This window comes from Solea solea, chromosome 11 (genome assembly GCF_958295425.1).
Source record: "Solea solea chromosome 11, fSolSol10.1, whole genome shotgun sequence".
In the NCBI taxonomy this organism is placed as follows: domain Eukaryota; kingdom Metazoa; phylum Chordata; class Actinopteri; order Pleuronectiformes; family Soleidae; genus Solea; species Solea solea.
The window spans coordinates 6164720-6184621 of record NC_081144.1 but is presented as its reverse complement, the minus strand read 5'-3'; the positions used below and the strand labels follow the sequence as shown (position 1 = coordinate 6184621).

The window sequence follows — 19902 nt, the reverse complement described above, 5'->3', positions numbered from 1 at the left end:
ATTAATATCTGCTTCTTACTTTTTCAGTTGGATAAAACAGACGTAACCTCCTTGGTGCAGGCAAAGATCCCTGCTATCATCCTTCTCATATAGTGGTGACTAATTTAGTGTGACAACAAAATATTCTCATTTTTATTTCTGAAGACAAACTTCTCCAATGTATCCAGACTGCTTGATCAATGAGTGTGTTATCCAAAACAAAAACAATAATATTCACTATACTGTGACTTGTAACATGGTGCAAATGCTTTTCTGTAACACACAATACATGAGCACAGTTCCAGTCAGTTCACAATGGCAGTATTACAAGGTCAGCTGCGAGCTTTCGCCTGGCTCAGCAGAGATGTGCAGTGCTGTGCGGAGCTGTGCGGCGTGCGGCTCAGCTGACGGGGCTCTTTGCTTGTTCGTGGGGCTCTTTCGCGAAGGGGCCCCACTGACCGTGCAGCTCACAAGCATTCAAAAGCACTGGCCATAAATGACCGTGGGTGAACACCACATTTAACACTGCATTCTCAAAAACACAGCAAGGACTTTGGAGCACAGCCAAAATGCCAGGAACGAAAGGTAAGTGGTGACGTTGAGCAAAAATTAAATACGACAAAATATTTTTAATGTATTATCTGAATACCAGAAATGCCACATATTCAGTGCTGTGCAACGTATGATCATAACATGAGTCTATTTCCACTTCTTTTCAGGTAATAAGTCGGACAAGAAGTCAGCTACCAAGGTAGGAAAATCACACGCATAAAGCATAGTATAAATCATGACTTCTCGCAGTCTGAAAATGTTCCACTTAACCTACGTTTGCTTGGATTTCACAGCAACCTCAGAGTCCTAAAGAGCAGCCGAAGAAAGTTGATCAGAAAGGAGATGACAATAAGAAGCAAGGAGGTACGCATTCATATGAACGTGATAGTGAGGAGCTGTGTTTTTTGTGTGTGTCTCCAGTGAAGGTATCTGTCTGCGTTTCATCCCCTTAGCAGGACAGCCGAAGGGAGAGAAGCAGTAACTTCCAGGCGTTTGTGAAAATGGCTTTGGAGACACTACTGGGGTCCTGTCGACGTAAACATGGGGGTCCTCGGGGCAGACAGGGCTGAGTGTACATCCTCTCCCTGCTGCTCCACCCCCCACCGAGCCTGGATCTGTTGTGTGGCCCTTTAAAAGGACATCTGCTCACCTCTCACAGAAGGCAGAACAGGAATCCATATTCATCTGCTTCTTTCCACCTTGTCCCCCCCCCCCCCCCCCCGCCACCACACACACACACACACACACACATACTGTCCACTCTGGCTTATTGGATGTTCATTGAAAAAAAAAAAGAATCTCAGAAAAATCTTTCCCTGACTGTCAAACAGTCCATGCATTTTTCTTGTAAATAAGTACGATTCAAATAAAGGACTATTTGGTACAGCAGTCTGACTAATGTGTGTGTATCTGAGCCTCCGACATTCAACAGTCAAACAAAGACGTCCACCCAGGTTTCATGTAAAATTTTTATAAAAATATCACAGGTGTATCAGTGCCTTAATTCACATTCACAGGGGGGAAGAAAGTAGCATTTGAAACACATACACGTTGGATTGAGCCTAATGTAAAATACTACATCCCTGTCAAGAAGCAGAAATATCAATATAAGTCAGTTTTTTTGAAAGATTAGAGACAGAATGTGATCAGTCTGATACAGATAACCAAGTTCTTTCATCATCAGTAACATCATTAAAAGCAGCAGTGACATAAAAAACTCTATACTTAAAGATAAATATTTAGTATATCATTTTTTTTTTTAATATTGCGTTATCAGGTTAGAAGAGAAGTTAAGACATGTTTGCTCGACAGTAACACATGGATAATACCCTGATTCTTAACTTTCATTCCCAGTACTGAATAGTGAAAGTGTCTCACAAATACTAACTAAGACTTTTTTCTATAAGCTAAGTTAATTTTTTGTAAAGGAATTCATCAAAATAACACAAAACAAACACAATCAGGTAACTGCACCACAATAATTCATTTATAAATCTGGTGATTTCTTTCACAAAAGAGGAAGTCATAGGCGTGAGGATAAAACTGCTGCATTAAAACCAGAACGTGTGCTTTTATTCCCTTTAAAATTCAACTCTTTGTTGTTTTAACATGCTCAAGAGACACTCTCTCTCTAAAAGGATACGTTAATGTATATTTCTATGTCTTAATAAAAACAAATCCCACAAAAAGACCAAATCAAACAGTGATTTGGTCCACGTTTGTTTGAAAAATCATTCTGCAGCACTTAAGAGCCTCCAGAGCACCACACATGTGTCAATCTGAAAACTGAACATAGTTCCTAAATTGTTCAAAAGTATAGCTGTTTAACAAAATGATTTAGCCTTTCATCAAACCAACAAACAAAAAATCTAAGTATAGTTAAGAGGCTTGGAGGAGCAGAGAATCAGAGGTGTACTGTTGCATTGTGGGGCTTTCTTTTCATGGGATTTGTTGTCTTTAAGATAATTGTAATACGTTATAACACATGATTGTAAAACACTTGAGATGGAAAAGGAAAACCTCACCACAGCCGTAGGACAAATGCTGCACTCTCCTGGTGGTGAAACCTAGATAATCTTGTGTGTCCACAGAAAAGGAGCAGCAGATGTCCACCACGCTGACAGGTATTGATTGTGACTCACAGTGAGGCATCGGCAACTGCTGTCACAACACGAGGGCTCGATAACTGCGGATCAGATAAAAAGGGATGTGATGTGGAGAAAAGGAGGGAGGAAGAGTGGGGCGACCATTTCATGGATATCAACACACTTGTCCCCAAAGATTACCCGGCCAACGTCAGTGCAACCTGAACACTGTGTGTCGGCTCACTGTTATATACAGGTTACATGTGATCTCTTCGGTCTAATGCAGGATAAGTTCACAGTGCAGACAGTGGAGAACCAGCCTGACATCTCTCATTATTGAATCCTTCATCTGTCCTCTGTCCTTTGTCATTAGAGAATGAGGCGATACAATATCCAGCACCCAAACGTCACCCAGTGGCTTGTCCAGCTCAGCTCGGACCACTTCTGAATGGTATGATGTGTGATATCGTCCTGTACATGGGGCGGAACATACAATGTAAGCTGAATTCGGACAGTGCATAACTACTTAACTAAAATCTTTCATTTATTCATACTTTGACAAATTTAGAAATATGTCAATCTAAACCAGAGCTGTGAAACAATGGATTTCATAATATCATGTTATAATGAAAACATGGGACTTTTTTTTCCTAGTGAAGACAGTACATTGCATTATATACTGTATAATGCACTTTACATATTTTTTTTCCCCTTCTTGACCAGACTAGACACTCATTGAGTTTGACAGCCCTGATCTAAACCGATTACTCAACACATCTCACAGTGCACCACAGTCCCCTGACCCATAAATACAGCAGCTAAGTCTTAAACTTGAGAAGGAATCAACAGTTTAACCTAAATAAGAGGCCACTAGACTCCTTACACATACATATTTCCACAGCTTCCTTTACTATCCACAAGCCTAACCTACATACACAACAGATTTGAGTGTTATTTTAATTACTTTCCTTTTATTATCCTCCAATCATTTATTATGCTCCTACACTACTCTGGCGATCAATATAGTCTTATCGTTTCATCTTACCTCATCCTCCTCTATGTAGTCCACACTGGAGTTGAACACAGAGCCCAGGTATGTCAGGTGGAGAAGTGCCAACGCGCTGAACGCTATGTTAATCGTATAGACCCATAGTTTCTGTGGGGGGGGGGGGGGGGGGGGAGAAACAACACATCGTTTAAGAACAACCTAGAAATGAATCCATATTTCAGACCCTTTTACCACGTCGTTCTTAAAGGGACAGTGTTTAAGAGGGTTTATTGGCACACAAGTAAATTTAAACACACAAGTATTTTTGTATAAGTACAGAACAAAAACAGTATACATGCACACAGCTCACTGGGCTTCTTCTCTGATAATGCAGAAATGAATCAAGCATCACATTCCACCACTAAAACTAAATTTGTAAAGTAAATAACTATAATTTGACATCTTAATCAGGAAATAATAATGTGCTTTACTGTTTTTCATGATTTATTTGTAAAACACAGACATTTGAAATGCATGGATAACAATAATAATTATATTTTAGCATTAAAAATATCTATATTTTTGGTTAAAGAGCGTCTTAATGATTACAGAAACATAAAAAAATATCCTGATAATTACCAATGCTGTTCATTTAGGGCAGCTGGGGCTTTGGGTGATGGTCTAATACATTTATTAAGCACTGTATATGAAAGTAATTCAAAGTTGGAGGAGAACTACATTTAATAAGTTGTGTGTTTTGGAAGCATGGTAGGTGTTTTTGATTGTTGTTTTGGGGATAGAGCCTGGTTCCAGTCTTTATGCTAAGGTAAGCTGAAACTTCCTATGGGAAATGCAATGTAGACACACAGTGGTCAAAGACAATCAACTGCATCAAACTCCTGACAAGCAAGTGAATCGGTGTATTTGCCAAAGTAGTGAACTTGTCTTTTAACGCTCAAGCGAAACAGAAAGAGCTAATGAAAAATGAAAAATTACCTTTTTGTTTCGGTGAGTGCAGTTTGCGTGACATTCCTTTGACAGTACACAGGCGTCCAAAATGGCCGCGAGCCTCTTCCTCAACACTACAACAGAAAACAAGACCAAAGCATTCAAATGAAACCTTTTTTTTCCAACCATATAAGAGGTAAATTACAAGCACCGCGGTGAGCAGAAACAGTGTGTAATGGTGGGTGCAATTACCCGTTACTGCAAAGCTAAGCACCTTTTTCTAAACAGAATGGTTCTAATGTGGGAAAGAGACAACATTAGGCCGACTTTTACCATGTTCGATGTACGTGATGAAGCCCAGGGATATAAGTACTGCGCCCAGATGAAAACTCAAACCCTATAACACACAAAAGGTTTCGCATTAAAACCATCCACATGTTGACAGACACTTTTTTTTTCAGAATTAAACAGAACTATGGCTTTACACTGTACTCACGTGCAGAAGGGCGCTGGCCGTATACGTCACCATGATGGCAGAGAAGGTCCCAAATTTGAGAGCGCTCTTAAAGACATCTGTGAGGTGAGAGCATCGGCTCGCATCAGAGTGTCTCTACAGTTCAATGAAGAAACAGCTGCCGTCGAGCATTTTTACTTACAGGTGTGCAGAAAGCGAGACATGGGCAGATTCCACGATGTCACCACCTCCACCATCGACCGGGGAAACTCTATATTCATGGGTTTGGACACACTCATGTCCCTGTGAAACATATAGGTGAGTTAAGTATGTAGATAAAAAGGAAGATATTTTATTTTAATATTATGCTTGCAGTTCTGACCATTTGAGGTTTTCTTTCTCCTCAGTGAAGCCTGCCCCAGCCAGAGTAGCAGTAGTCTCGCTGAAATACCCAACAAAGTAGTTGCTGAAGTGGAAGGACATTGTGTCCTTGTACGCCAGCAACCACCTAATGTGAATACACGAAAAGAAGAAGAAACAGATGAATGCTATGTTGGATTTAACAGTGTAAAATTTCTGACTTCATTTGCGAATACTACGCTAAAAAAATACATACTTTGCCAGTGTACCTCTGTGAAGCAGCAGGAGAAAGAGAGAATGATGTTGACGTTAATGTCAGTGGCACATTAAAGTGGCTCACACGTTTCTTGACTGAAACTTGCTGTGTGATGATCTACATCTCACCACAGGTTTCATGATGGTGAGACAGGTTTGGACTGGTGTCCTGGAGCACATGTGGCGTGGACACATGTGCGCAGGTGAAGATGATGAATGGAAAATGAACATGCACAAGAAAATATGGGTGTTGGGTATGTTTCGAGTCACTGCGGTGGACAATTAATTACCTGATCTTCCTTTTTCTTTTACTGTAAAATAAAACAACAACAAAAAACAGGTTTGATCCATAAGTAATCCAAGAGTGGAAAAATATTTTAAAAACCTTTTTTGATGTGTGTTCCACTCACCTTCGTAGTAGTTTGTCTCCGTAAACAGGTATGAAATAAGGGAAGAGGTATGGCGCCACACAGTTGGAAATAACAAGGCAAACTTGGCTCTTCACCCAGCTAACAGAGACTTTTATAAACCATGTGAAGCTCTGAGGAAGGGGGGGAAGAAGAAACAATTGAATAAGTTAGCAGCTAGTGTCAAAATCAATCTTTATAATAGTCCTTGCCATCCCCTTCTTTCATATCAAAAGAGATGTATCACACCTACCAGCTTACGTCCGTCCAAAGCTTCTTTGTAGCTGTTGAAGCTGATCCAGGGACCAAAGATGACTGTGCCCACAAAGTAAATGTAGCCCATGAACTCGATTGGCGAGGGTACACTGGCCACAACGCCTCTGTCCAAATCAAAGGCCAGAGAGATGGCTTTCATGGCGACCACCATCTGTGAACCTGGGGGACAGCAGCAGCAGCATTTAAACAGTCAGCAGACTCCAAAACAATCATGTGTCTGATAGATATGTGACAGATGTGTGGCCTACCTCTCATCTTGTGCCATTTGGTGGTGTCCATCATGTGCAGTTCTCTGATAAGAGTGGAGAAGAATCGTTTCAGTGCTTGAAGCCTTGACTTGCATGTGTGCTGCTGAGCTGTCAGGAATCACAAGTTTGTCTTACCCCAGCAGCAGGTAGATGAGCACAGTGATGGAGAGGAAGGTGCCTCGCATGGTGGAGTGGCGGCATAGGAAGAGGAAGAGGTAGCAGAGAAGGCTGAGAAGGACCACCCAGATCATGTGAAGCTCAAAGAACAGGTAGAGAGCGTAGAAACCTCCCGCCACTGTGCACAGATGCTTCACGAACGAGGGAAGGCCTGGTGTAGCAAGACGAAGAATGTACAGTAACTCGGGTGGTGATGCTGACACAGCTCATATGAAAGGCTGAAGTTAGCAAAGGAACTGGAGTCTCACCTAACAACCAGAGGAGCCGACACAGCAGGCAGATAACCAGCAGCTGCCATACCTGCTCCAGACCCTGCTGCGCTGTCGGCAGCAGGCAGCCGTGAGTGAGTTCCTGGAAAAACTTCTGGCGGCTTAGCGCTCCCATCACCGGACCGAACACTATATTGATACAAGCACAAGAACGGCAAGTGTGTTACAAGCAGTGCAATCTATATCAGATTTTCCCGAAGTCAGTGGGCCTTGGAGGGAGTGGTGATCTCTGGAGCAGGAGGTCAGAGGTCAGCCGTGTCATAACAAAGACATGAAAATGGTATCCACAGTCTCTCTCCTTCCCACTCAGCATAAAGGGAGGTTTAAAGGGAAAAACTCTGCCTCCAGGGAGAGGTAGAATTACTAGGATGCTCCTCCATAGAGTGAATGACCTCGTCTTATAACAGACAATTGACTACCAAATTATTATGACAAATTATTGTGAGAAAAATCTAAACTACAAAGTACTGAAATGACTTAGATAGTGTTAACATGTAAAAACACCTGTACTGCACCTACGCACATGCAATGCAAGCTTGCAGGCAATCATAGACACGCAGAGCCACTTTATTAGGTACACCTTTTCAACTCCTCCTTCATGCAAGTAAATATCAACTGATCACAAGGCATGGTGATTTAAGTAACTCTGAAGGTGACTTTGTTGTTGGTGCCAGAGAGGCTGGTCTGGGTACTTCAGAAATTGCTAATCAACTTGGATTATCGTGCTCAACCATCTCTAAGGTTTCAAGAGAATGGTCCGAAAAGAGAAAATATCCCATAGTCAGGGTAAAAATGCCTCATTGATTCCAGGTCTTAAAAGACAATGACAGAAAGTTAACTCTAATAACCACTCACTGCATCCAAGTTACACAGAGATGTGCTGCAGCAGCAGAAGACCACACTGTGTGTGTGTGTATGTGCCATTCCTGTGTACCTAATAAAGTGGCTGGTGAGTGCACTCTCACTCATTACTGCCATCACCGCTTCAAACTTCAAATCCCAGCATGCAAAGCAACTCAACAAGAAATCAGTGCAAATGCAATGCAGATGTTGCAACAATGAAGATTTGCCTTTAAGGGACATTTATTTGCATATGAACATATTCGTAACAATTGCATCACAGCAATGATCAACATTAATACCAATCACAATAAGGCCTGGTGTCCGCCGTGATTACAGGGCAACGTGATGACAGATATTCGGACACATGCAAAAGCATTATTCTCTTTTTCTCTCTCTCTCTCCCTCTCTTTCGTTCTCTCCGCAATGCAGCTGCCTCACGGCTGCATTAGCACCATGTTACAGACACTCAGTGTGTCCAGCTGTGGTGGTGCACAGCAAAGCAGCGTAAACATGTTGTTTGGAGAAAGAAATCGGTGAAAGAGCGTCACCTAAACTGGCGGCATTAACGCTGCTACTACTGCTGCTGCTGCTGCTGACTCTGACCCCCAGCCCCCACAGTGACAGACAGACATGTCAGTTAGTTTACCCGGGGAAAACTCACCCTCTCTGGGCAGCAGCCGGAGGTTCTTCCCCGCGTGTGTGTGTGTGAGAGAGGGAGAAAGTGTGCGTATGTGTGTACCCAGCTGCTTCTATGTCAGCCTAAGTGTGTGTGTATGTGTGTGTGTTTTAAACCCACTCGGTCCAGATGATGCTTCACAGGATGACTCCCATTGTCACAGCATCAGCACCATTTGCCTCTCGTCCGCGATGCCAAGCCAAAGACACGTCAGCCAATCAGCTGCTTAGATGCGAGGGCTGCAGCCAATCATAGACTCCGTTTCATTTGAACGACAGCTGAGAAGACCAATCGGATTCACCGCTGATCTATAAACCGGCGCCTAACAACCAATCGGATGTGTACAGTTGTGCAGACGGACTCACTCTTCATCATCACAGTGGAGAGAGTGATCTTTGGTCGAGAAATCAAGTGTGTGTGGATATGAATCATAATAAAAACAGAACAATTCAGTGATTTTTAGTCAAGTTTGTACATATATATATACATATATATATATATATATATGCAAACTTGACTAAAAAAATGAAGGCCCTTGTTCCGACCGGGTCGTGAACCCTGCTCTTTTTTGCTACAAGGCAACAGCACTAAATACTACCACACAGTGTGGCCATGATAATATTATTTTATTAACCAATAAAATATGCATTTATTCAGTTCAAAGTCCAAAGAAATGAAGCCATGAGGGCATATTATTGTTCTTGTACCGTGATGGACTCCTTTTCTGCAGAGTGATTGTATGTAGAGCTCACAGAAAAAAGCTGGCCATGTCGAGGTTATATGACACAATGATTTAAGAGGTTGTTCCCAGAAAAGAGGCAGACATTTTGGGTCCATCGCACTAGTGCCACCGTCAGGATAAATCAGAGAGAAAACTGTAAACCATGATTTCTTTTTTTCTTCTTTTCATAAAACATAGATAAATAAATATATATATATTTTTTATAACTGTATACATACATTGACATTACATTGTGTTTCTTGCATGATCATTTTGGTCCAATTCTAGTTACAGACACAATTGTGCACTTTGAGATCATTGTATGATTTAACATGCCTTATAAATAAAATGTGTTATTATTATGTATTTGAAAGCATTCTGTGTCAAGTCTAGTACATGTAGTGACATTATTCAGTCGATGAAGTAAAAGTAGTCTGTAAATACTTAGTGAAACTTTTACTCAGTAGTTGTAATGTGTATCACCAATGATCATCAACTGAAACTACACTTAACCCCATGTGGGATTGATAAAATTCATCTTAAAAATATGAAGTAGATTTAAATGTTTGCACTTTTAAAGACTACTTGAAGTTGATTTTAAGTGGTATTAGTCTCTGAGGTCAGTGAGTGAGTGAAGTGTGTTCAAAGACGCACATATGAATGTTTGACTTGTCTCTTCACAAAGGTCAGTGTGAGTCATCTATAACTCTAAATCCCTGCAGCAGACAGAGAACTACTGTCAATTCATTGTAAATTATGATTTCTCAGTAATTCACTTTCTCAACAACAGCCAGAGTTTAATATCAAAAACATTAAAGTTGTATTGCATACAGTGCAAATTGTACTCATATAATATCGTGGATCCGTGTGTAATAGATGACAAAAAAATAAATGTTTACAGTTTACAGCACAGATTAAACCTTTATTACAGGCACAGTACAAAACATCCAACTCCTGAATTGAGAAGTAACATCGTCTCAACTGAAGAGCTCTCACCGAGTATAAAAATAGCAGCTTAATGAGTTTAGTCTCCTACATTAAAATATAACAGCAGGTTATGAGGAGAAGTATTTAAGTGGAGAGTGCAGCCGTACATTCATAAACATATAACATAACAGTACTTCCATACAAGCCCAAATTATTTTACGCTTTAGTGTTTAAAAGAGTTATGCTTGAGACCAATGGGTCAGTCTAACAATTTGGCAAATTATTTGTCAGAAACGTTTAACAATGCTGATCCAAGGTCTTCTGTTAAAAGTGAGAAAAGTCAGATTTCAATTTCCATGTCATAAGCAATTCTTTCTCTCTTGACTGGCTTAGTGATTCGCTTTTGTGGAGTAACTTGTGGCAGCTTGCGTGGTTCCTCCTTCACCACAGCCCCCTGAACATTTACTGGATTGCTTAAGATATAATCATAATTTCTTTTAACCTCAAGAAATGCCGACGTGAGGTATTGAGGTGAAAAGATCTTTAGTGAGGTTGGGAGTTCTGGTTGCTTAAGGAAGGCAGCAGGGCATGGAGGTGGGGGTGGCCTAAATAAGTTATTTTTCTTTACCGAGGGCTTGTCTGCTGGTGGGTGTGGCCTAAATACGTTATTTTTCTTCACCGAGGGCTTGTCTGCTGGTGGGTGTGGCAGAGAGAAAGTTTTTTCCAACCGTGATATAGGGATTTTTGGTTTGGTTTCACAGTATGAGACATTATGGGCCTCAGATAAAGGTGTAGGGATTGGGGGTGCAGACATAGTAGTTGTGAGCAAAGGTGTTACAATCACAGCATTCTGAGCATCTTCATCCATTTCATGAGTCTGGCTTTGCTGAAGCATCACCAGTACACTGTAATTTGGTATCAAATTATATTCATCAGGTGAATTCCTTTCCTCGGGTAACAGATTACTTTCTTCTGGCATCAGGTTACTTACTTCTGGCATCAGATCATGTACTTCTTGCTTCAGATCACTTACTTCTGGCATCAGATCACTTACTTTTAGCTTCAGATCACTTACGCCTGGCATCAGATCACGTACTTCTTGCTTCAGATCACGTACTTCTGGCATCAGATCACGTACTTCTGGCATCAGATCACGTACTTCTGGCATCAGATCACTTACTTCTGGCTTCAGACCACTTACTTCTGGCTTCAGATCACTTACTTCCAGCATCAGATAACTTTCTTCCAGCATCAGATAACTTTCTTCTTGCATTTTTTTACTTTCTTCTTGAATCTTTTTACTTTCTTCTGGTATTGCTTTAATATATCTGTTACTTTCTTCATTTTCAGAGCAATCCTCTTCAGTCTCAGGTACAGCCTTAGCTATAGGACACGACATAACGTGGTTATGACGTCGACAGAAGAGCACTCCACACTTGCCGCACTTCCTGGCATCTTTGACGTGCAGCAGTTTATGACGCTTCAGGTATCTGCTTGAAGGGAAAGATCGGTGGCATATGTTGCACGGAAAGGACGGCTCATCATTTTTAGCACAACAGTGCTGTGTAAGACTGACCTGATTTGTGAACAACATTCCACAATTCACACAGACTAATTGTGTTTGTTCTTCATGCAGTTGTATGTCTCTTACAAGCCGAGATTCAGCAGTGGAGTCCTCATTGCTCAGTGCACACCAGTACCCACTTTCTGGTACAACTATATGTTTCAGAAGCACAATAGGTTTCATTTTGTTTAGATTCAGTGTGCATGCTGATACTTTTACTGATGGGGATGTCTTGTTTGGGGTGGATGCTTGTGGCTTGATTGTTGTAACTTCAGATTCATCCTAGGAAATTAAGATATATCAAAATAAGAAAACTGTTTCTTCACACAACAAAAACACACCTTAGAGGAATATATGTGTATATATATATATATATATATATATACACATATATATACATATATACACATATATATATACACACACACATATATATATACACACACATATATATATATATATATATATATATATATTACAGCAAAAATGCTCACTAAATAGGTGGATCTCTTTCTACCTGACATTCCCCCGCATACCACTGCAATGCCTAGAATGCAAAGATGTATGGATATAGATACAGAAATAACAAATAAGTGTTATTACCTTGGTATTGAAGAGGCTGATGGTGTCTGTGCATCCGGTGAAAGTTCAGTGTTAGTGTCCATCAAAACAGATGACTGGTCGTCCACAGGAGAGTCAGCCTTGGACGGAGACTTTAGGTTATCCTTGCTCATGACGGTTTTGTGGAGACGCCTTCTTTTACCAGTAAAGTATCTTTGAAGAAAGTAATTTAAAAATAATTATTGATCTAAATACAAAGTAAATATAACACACATGTATTGTGAACAAGGAAACACAATACAATCTAAAATTAAATATACTTTCCACATCCTCCAGAAGTATTCTGTCATTACAGCCTCTGTTTGGCCTTCATTAATAGAAACTATGTCATTTGTATTTGTATGACAAACTGAAAACTGGCTCTGTGGAGGATACTGTCAGACCTGACTGAGGGAGCTTCAGTGTGTATGCAGCTGCAGTGTCACCATGGCTTTTATACTGCCAATTACAATAAGTAAAAGGACATGATTTGAAAGTATATGTAACTTAAAGCATGTTCATGTCCATAAAGTGCTTGAATGTGCATATTTATGAAGTGCATGTGAAATGGACTTTTCTAAATGTGTGTTGTTGTTGTTGTTGTTGTTGTTGTTTAAATGTTGGTACACTGTGATGCTACTACCTTATTTAACTCATCAAGTTTAAATGCTTTACACTGGGAGTGTGGACTGTGATTTACGTGTCTTACTTTTTCGCTTTCTTCTTTGGGCTCCGTTTAGTAAACACAGAGGGAACAAAGTCAGGACTGTTAGGGTCCATGGACGCAACTCCTGTAAAACGCGTAAACACAGTTCATTGGAGTTAAACCACGTTTCGCCACAAATTGTGTGCATTTAAAACTATATAAACAGCACGCTTATAGCTTACTTGATGTAAAATGTGCGCCACAAACACGAGCATTTCCGTTGAGTTCCTTGGTGCTGCCGTTGGCTTGTTGAATTGCTTGCAGCCACAAACGTCTTCGGTTGACCTGATGTGCCGACGGTAACCGGTAAAACTTAACTTTGGTGGATGAGGTACGAAGGTTTTCACAAGCAGAAACACAACAGTCCAGGTTCTTCATTTTAAAACAACCCGTATTTTTGATCAGAGTAGAAACGAGTCAAAGGGGCAGCAACAACAAACTCCACTTCCGCACGTGCATGCCTGTGGCGCGTTGTCGTGATTACGTCATTTAAATATCAACGCTTTGTTTTTTAGCTGTTAAACAACTGATAAACAACAATAACGTCTAAACACGACGTTCATTTGTTATTCAAGCTAAGTTCTGCCAACATTTATTCAAATTTTTACAAAAAATATGGATTCAAGTAACAGACAAATGACCCGGAAGTGAAAGTAAAATTCCAAAAATAAAAGCGAATTGAAAGACAACTGTGGTTATTATAACTATATTATTATAGATTTTTAGCATAAGCTCAATGCTAAAGTCCTGTTAGAGCACTGGGAATTTATGTCAACGTTCTCTATAGAAGGTTGGAATTCTGTGGAGTTCTTATGAAGCTGCACTCTTTCTTTTCTTTTTTCCTTCAAAAAGAAAAGTAATTTTGGATTTATATATATTCCTATATCATTTCAACTATTAAGATTAATCTAGATGCTTTTCAGTGGTTTCAGGGTATTAATTAAAGATTTATTGGAAGTTTACATTCACCTTTAATATAAATGCTTCTGCACAAACATAGTACAAACCAATACATATAATTTGACATATGAAATAGTTTTTTTTTGTACTGATCTAAAATAGTATCCTGGATGTTCAGCCTTGGTCTAACTGTGCTATTGTTTATTGACTGAGTTTCTTGAGTTACTTTGTAGAATCAGGCTTTAGTAACACATAAAATAATTGTTCAAAACACATATCATGGTCCAGTGGGCATTCATCATTCCTTGGTAAAAGAAATTATATTTATTTGGGTAAAAATGTCTTTCTTTCTTTTACAGCCTATTGTTGAGCACACACTGAGGATGGATGTGTAGGAAAAGGTTTTGTTTTGACTTGTGAATGTCAACTATTTATTTGAATAGTGAATTGTTCAATTCATGGCTGGTTTTAGACTTCTCTTAATTAAGATTTGTTAAAAAAATATATTTCAGTTCTTTGTCAGTGTTCCACCAACAGATGTCACTGTTGTGTAATGAAGGGGTGTGCTTCGTGAGGATTTCAACATTCTACTATAAACAACACCAGGCACTATATTTAAATAATCATATGATATAAACTTTAGTAATGGATGTAAAAAAATGTGAAATTGTATTAGCTATCATTAATCCTTCTCGTTCACATTGCCCGAGTCCTTTTGCAATATCTCACTTGAGCTCAAACCTAAATCTGCTGCTGTGCCATAAGTTCACAATAATGACCCAGCGGAACTTATGGACAGCTCTATTGTTGTGGTAAAAAAATGCTGCTTTGACATCTTGTGGTGTGTTCTCATACACTCAAATGAAAATCAATCTGTAATGCTGGCTCTGAGAATTGAATCGATATCATTTAATTTCCACTTGCACCTGCAACGAGACAAAGACCAGAGTCGTGCTGACTCCATCGTTAAAACTAAAGAGACAGGCTGCTGAGGATTCTACAGACAATTCTCAAGTAGTGCTTTAACCTTTTTTTTTTAATATCCTATACTCCACTGCCAACTGCAGTTTCATTGCTCATAGCATGGTTCTCCAATATCAACAAGCTTGTGACCTGAAAAAAAGATAAATTGGCATTGCCACAGTGTCCCTCACTTCCCTCCTTCCCCTCTTTCTCCCTCAAGGTGACTCCTCCATCTGCACCCTCCCTGCTTTTGCCAATCCCTCTCTCTGCAGTTAATCAAGGTACAGTTATTGGGATTTGCTCTGGTTTTGAGAGCTATCCCTACCCCAAGCAGTGCACCTCCGCCAAACCTTTGCACTGCTTATTTGCCCCTTAGTCTGTGTCAAAAAAAATAAAATAGTTGTGGGTCATAGAAGTTGTCTTACATTTCATGATAATATGTTTGCACTCCTACAGCCCACGGAAACACTGTTAAAATCTGTTATTTTATCCTGCTATAGGAATGAGTCGTGTCTTCCTTTCAGTACACAGTGTCCCCCATTTTAATTACCCTCATATTCACCTTGTCTGGCATCTCTTTAAGTAGGAGGTGAAAGGACAGGGAAGGAGAATAAAGAGGACATTGAGGAGGAGGGTGGGGTTGGCTGTGGAAGAATGGGTGGCCTGTTTTTGGATGAAGGCTGTGGAGAGAAGAAAGAGACACAGAGAGGGATGCGAGGCAACCTGTCTCTGTTTTTGTTCACAAGTAGGTCAGTAATACAGAGCAGATTGATTTTTTTTTTCTTATTATTTTATCAGCCACGATTATCAGAAGTCATTCTGCAGCAGCACCTCTGACACATGCACAAGCACAGCATCTGTGTCTGTCACTTTGCAGGAAGCGGCTGGCATGTTGTTACCTGGTGGAGATGACACCTGTACACTGACACTGACAGCCTTTTCTCTGTTTACCTATCAGCACAGCAACACACAGCCAATTCTACCGGCGGGGGGGGGGGCGTGGCTGTCGTTCTCCGTCGTCACTCGGCTGTGTGGTGAAGGGTTGAGCCCCAACAACGCAATTACACATTCACTTCACCCACACAGTCAGTCAGTCAGTCAGGCTCCCCTCCCCCCTCACGCTCCCTATCTCCTCCCTGCTTTGCTTTGCTCTGCTCCCCCCTTCATGTTTCTGCAATGTCTGCCCCGAACCCACCGCCTCTCGCTTTACATGATACGCCTCAGATTCTTCTCTTACACCTTTAACCTCCTGCAGGATCCTGTGGTAAAGCTTCCACAATATGAGGAATTAGTTCTGGTCACTGGTGCAAAACAAGAATACAAAGTAAATACAAAATTTAAGAGTGAGAGTGCAATTATTTATCAAAGAGAAATATAAATAAACAAAAATATGTACAGTATGTAAGAGCAGAAATAAAAGACTGGACAATTTGTTGGAAGTGCAAAGTGGCTGTTTATGGGATTCACACACCAAGGACAGTGGCTGAGCCAGAGCCACCTGGGGCGAGAGTGCGGAGGTGGAGGGCTCAGTGCTGAAGATGAGAGTAAAAGCAGGAAAAACAACATGAAATGGAGTGATTGTGAGGGGGGAACAGAGTATGAGAGGAGTGGATGGAGAGTGGGACGTGAGTGGAGAGAGAGTAGGTAATGATATATTGATTTGCCTGAGCCTGGAGCAAATCAGTCAGAGTGCGTGGGAGGCGGAGATTCACAGCTTGCAGATGTCTTAAAAACACCTGGTGGGATAAGTTTAGTTTATTATGTGTTCACAGTGAAGAGGTATAATTTATACACATCTTCAAGGCTTAAGCTTATTTAAAAAATAAACAACACTATTCATAATTCAGGCTTGCATTGCAGTGCTCACATCTGCAGAGTGATATGAGGGAGGGGGTTTAAATTGTTTTTGTGTAACGAAAATGATATTTCAGCTGTCAACGAGAGTACTGAGCTGGACCGGAGTTATATCAAAGCTTCTGGCTATAAAAGCAAGCATTACAAGAGGAGACAGTCACTGGGGATCACATTAAGTGAGATCACTAAGGGGGGAAAAGGAGGTGTGGAGTGGAATTAATGGGATTTTGTCTGTTTTCTCTTCATAATGCATCGAGGTGTGCGTGTGAGTCCTTGCACATGTGCCCCTGTGGGCACGGAGGTGAAAAATGTTCATATTGATTATTAAATACATTTCTGGTTGCATGATACGGTCATCATTGATTGGAAGAGTCACTAAAGAAAAGCTCTGTATAAATATGCACCATTTACCATAAAGATGATGCATTTTTGCTGAAAACTGTCAAAGGAAAACTAGGCTATTGGCACTTTTCTATGGCTTGGCACGGCTCGACTCGACTCAACACAGTTTCATATGGTTTTCCATTACTATAAAACCTCCTCAGTGTGGGCGGGGTCATCATAGCACGGCTGCATGAAACTGACGTGATGTTTTATTTACGACACAAACAAAGCAGTTGTTTTCAGTTCATTAAAAAGGTTTGTTTACAGATTAGTTCAGTACTTCCTGCATGACACAGTCACTCAAGTTGAGGTTGTGATGCGGCTCGTAGCTCGCGATTCGGTCGTGCTGTCGCTAAATACACCAGACGGAGATTAACACACGTATTCAGGATTTTTAAGTCTTTTTAACTGATCTACAGTTCGGTTTGATTCTTGTGTCGGACGTTGCACTCATGATTCTTCCAGAATCCAGTACTGACACTCACGCATAGTGTCAGTTCAGCTCGCTTGGAACCTCGTCCGAGCAGGTACTAAAAAAAGTACCAGGTACCAGGTAGTAGGCTTTGGGAAAGCCGTGCATATGGCAGGGCTGCTGCACCTCCCCCCCCCCCCGGGACTAGGCCTGGCTGATTGCTCACCTGTGACCAATTCAGGTCGCAGGTGAGCGACCTGAACCAACCACATTCGTGGTAAACCAGCTCATTTGTTCATTCAAAGTCAAGTCCAGTGTACCTTCTTGTACTAGTTTCTAGTCACTTCTGCTAGTTATCAATTCGACCATCTTAAACATCCGATCCGTCATTGTATTCTTGGGTCCCTTTGTCTTCAAGCTTAACAGGCTAAGAATGTCCTGGAGTTCCACATTTCACATTGTCACAGAGCAAGCAGTTTTTTGTTTTTTTTTTAATGTGAAATCTGACATGATTTATTAGTTTAGGATATTGAATTAGCTCTCGCTGAGCCTTCCTTTAATCCAGAACTCTACGTGACTGCTGAGGCAGCGCCAGCAGACTTCCTGTTGTGCTAATACGGCGATAAAGTTTCAGCCCATGCTGTTGCCGCATGTCGACAGAAGGCTGAAGAAGCGGCAGGAGAAAGTGAACAGTCGCACAAGCGGTGGATAGGAAGACTCCATATTGTTGTCTCTTTGTTAGCACTCAAATTAATTAGGCCATTCTCACTAAGCCTTCCTCCTCCTCTACGGTACCATGGTAATCACCTTTCCCTGAGGAAAAGCTCAACGCCTACTACACTTCTTCTATGACTTATTCACCCAAATCCTTTTGTTTCTACATCTGTAGAATCTCCTCCACCACCAAACGTCTCTGTTTCTATGCTTCCTCTCATTGTTTGTGATGTTTCTTTGCAAAAAAAAGAGGCTCTTGAAATCTTGTTTTCACGTTCATTTATGTTTCCCAGGTGAGTTATTGCCGTTCAAAGTCACTCCCTCCCTCTTTTACCGCTAACCTCCCTTTTTCTCCCACCTCTACTCCATCTTTGCTCTGTGCCAAGACATTTGTGACATGAGAGCAAAACACAGTGACAGTTGGGAATTGAAGATCTGGAGTTGTGATGAATGAAGGATGTGGCTGACGTTAGGGAATAACACTCCTCCCGTACCTGCTCCAATCTGTGTGACGAGCAGGAAAAGCCATTCATTTGTGTAAGAGTACTAAGGCAGTCGGCATCTTGAGACGGACAGAAAATTTATTTATTCTAATAACAAGAATAAATTTATTTATTCTAATAACAAGTGTCTCCGTCTGTCTCTGTCTCACTCATTAAAATGTAATTCTTTTTGTACATGTTGTACCACAGTTTTTAAACATGAAGCTTTTAGTTTAGATCTTCACTTTAACCAAGAACAAAAACTGTCTTTCCCAGCTGCTGAGGATGATAAATAATGACCTTTTGTAGTCTGCCCTATTAGTATACAGTGTGATAGCTTTGTTGAGTAATGAATCAAACACGTGGTAAATGGTTAAAGGGAGCGACAGAAACATTTGAAAGTTTCATCCCAAAATGTTGAGTTAGATGTGATTATTTTGGGGGGGGGAAATTTCAGCAATATAGTTACTCAGACATATCATTAAATGTATAAAATAATACAAAAATAAACATTAAATCGTTCTTTAATGAATGTAAATATATAAATATCTTTATATCAACATTAAAAGTTTTTTTAAATCTTGTTTGAGGTTAATCAGACGATCATCCGCATAAAAAAAAAGTACATTCAATGCTTTTAATTAATAGAAAATAGTAGGTGGTTAATACTGGTCCTTGTGGGACACCATTATCAGTCTTCTCATGTCTTAATTGTTATAGTTTTCTTTAAAAAAAGAATAAAATTAAATACAATATTCAAAAGTAGGGATGGGAATCGGTCCAAAACACCTATATAACGCAAGCTTCACTATGTAGATGTTAAAATGTAAATACAAATCAGTAAAAGCATTTTAGCATTAGAGTCATGTTTGGGCTGTTTCTCTCTTCTTTTTTCGGAGAGCAATATTTTGGTACACAGTTGGAGAATTATGTCTTTGAAATGACTCAGCACAAACGTGTTGTTGACAGCTCCATAGGTCATAAATGGTCAAAAATGACTGTATCCAAACAAAAAACATCCAAAAAGTGGCATCGTCCCATCCCTATTCAAGAGTATCAAAGGTTTCGTATTGAGCTGCAGACACAATAACAACTGATTTAAGAATGAAGAATAGATCAGTCAACATCTTCCTGCTCTCCTATGATACAAGTGTTGATT

General features: G+C 40.4%; 2 protein-coding genes and 1 long non-coding RNA gene across 3 annotated transcripts; 1 reads left to right on the top strand and 2 right to left on the bottom strand.

The window, feature by feature from the left end:
* Positions 1–483: 483 nt before the first annotated feature.
* Positions 484–1419, top strand: LOC131468842 (uncharacterized). The gene is made up of 4 exons (XR_009241744.1): positions 484–564; positions 699–730; positions 825–894; positions 984–1419. It is a non-coding gene; the product is annotated as an uncharacterized LOC131468842 (long non-coding RNA).
* Positions 1420–1485: 66 nt separating this feature from the next.
* Positions 1486–8812, bottom strand: LOC131468681 (protein-serine O-palmitoleoyltransferase porcupine-like). Its single transcript, XM_058643191.1, has 15 exons — positions 8502–8812; positions 6977–7126; positions 6687–6879; positions 6552–6595; positions 6281–6462; positions 6031–6161; positions 5911–5931; positions 5622–5636; positions 5388–5513; positions 5208–5308; positions 5048–5124; positions 4885–4948; positions 4600–4685; positions 3661–3771; positions 1486–3086 (listed from the first exon to the last, which is right to left on the bottom strand). The coding sequence occupies exons 2-15, from the start codon at positions 7110–7112 to the stop codon at positions 2985–2987; spliced, it is 1389 nt and encodes a 462-aa protein (XP_058499174.1). The 5' UTR covers positions 7113–7126; positions 8502–8812; the 3' UTR covers positions 1486–2984.
* A 1196-nt stretch (positions 8813–10008) lies between these two features.
* On the bottom strand, positions 10009–13636 carry LOC131468013 (uncharacterized). Its single transcript, XM_058641840.1, has 4 exons — positions 13217–13636; positions 13038–13119; positions 12333–12502; positions 10009–12012 (listed from the first exon to the last, which is right to left on the bottom strand). The coding sequence occupies exons 1-4, from the start codon at positions 13410–13412 to the stop codon at positions 10505–10507; spliced, it is 1956 nt and encodes a 651-aa protein (XP_058497823.1). The 5' UTR covers positions 13413–13636; the 3' UTR covers positions 10009–10504.
* Positions 13637–19902: the final 6266 nt, after the last annotated feature.

What these genes read in the sequence shown, in the direction of transcription:
- LOC131468013 (XM_058641840.1), bottom strand. Translation starts at nt 13,412, where the DNA reads ATGAAGAACCTGGACTGTTGTGTTTCTGCTTGTGAAAACCTTCGTACC. An exon ending in TGGCGCACATTTTACATCAA is followed by an intron (nt 13,120 to 13,216) that starts GTAAGCTATAAG and finishes CGCGTTTTACAG; the next exon opens with GAGTTGCGTCCATGGACCCT. An exon ending in CCAAAGAAGAAAGCGAAAAA is followed by an intron (nt 12,503 to 13,037) that starts GTAAGACACGTA and finishes CTTTCTTCAAAG; the next exon opens with ATACTTTACTGGTAAAAGAA.
- LOC131468681 (XM_058643191.1), bottom strand. Translation starts at nt 7,112, where the DNA reads ATGGGAGCGCTAAGCCGCCAGAAGTTTTTCCAGGAACTCACTCACGGC. An exon ending in GGAGACAAACTACTACGAAG is followed by an intron (nt 5,932 to 6,030) that starts GTGAGTGGAACA and finishes TTTATTTTACAG; the next exon opens with TAAAAGAAAAAGGAAGATCA. An exon ending in GTCTCGCTTTCTGCACACCT is followed by an intron (nt 5,125 to 5,207) that starts GTAAGTAAAAAT and finishes CTCACCTCACAG; the next exon opens with ATGTCTTTAAGAGCGCTCTC.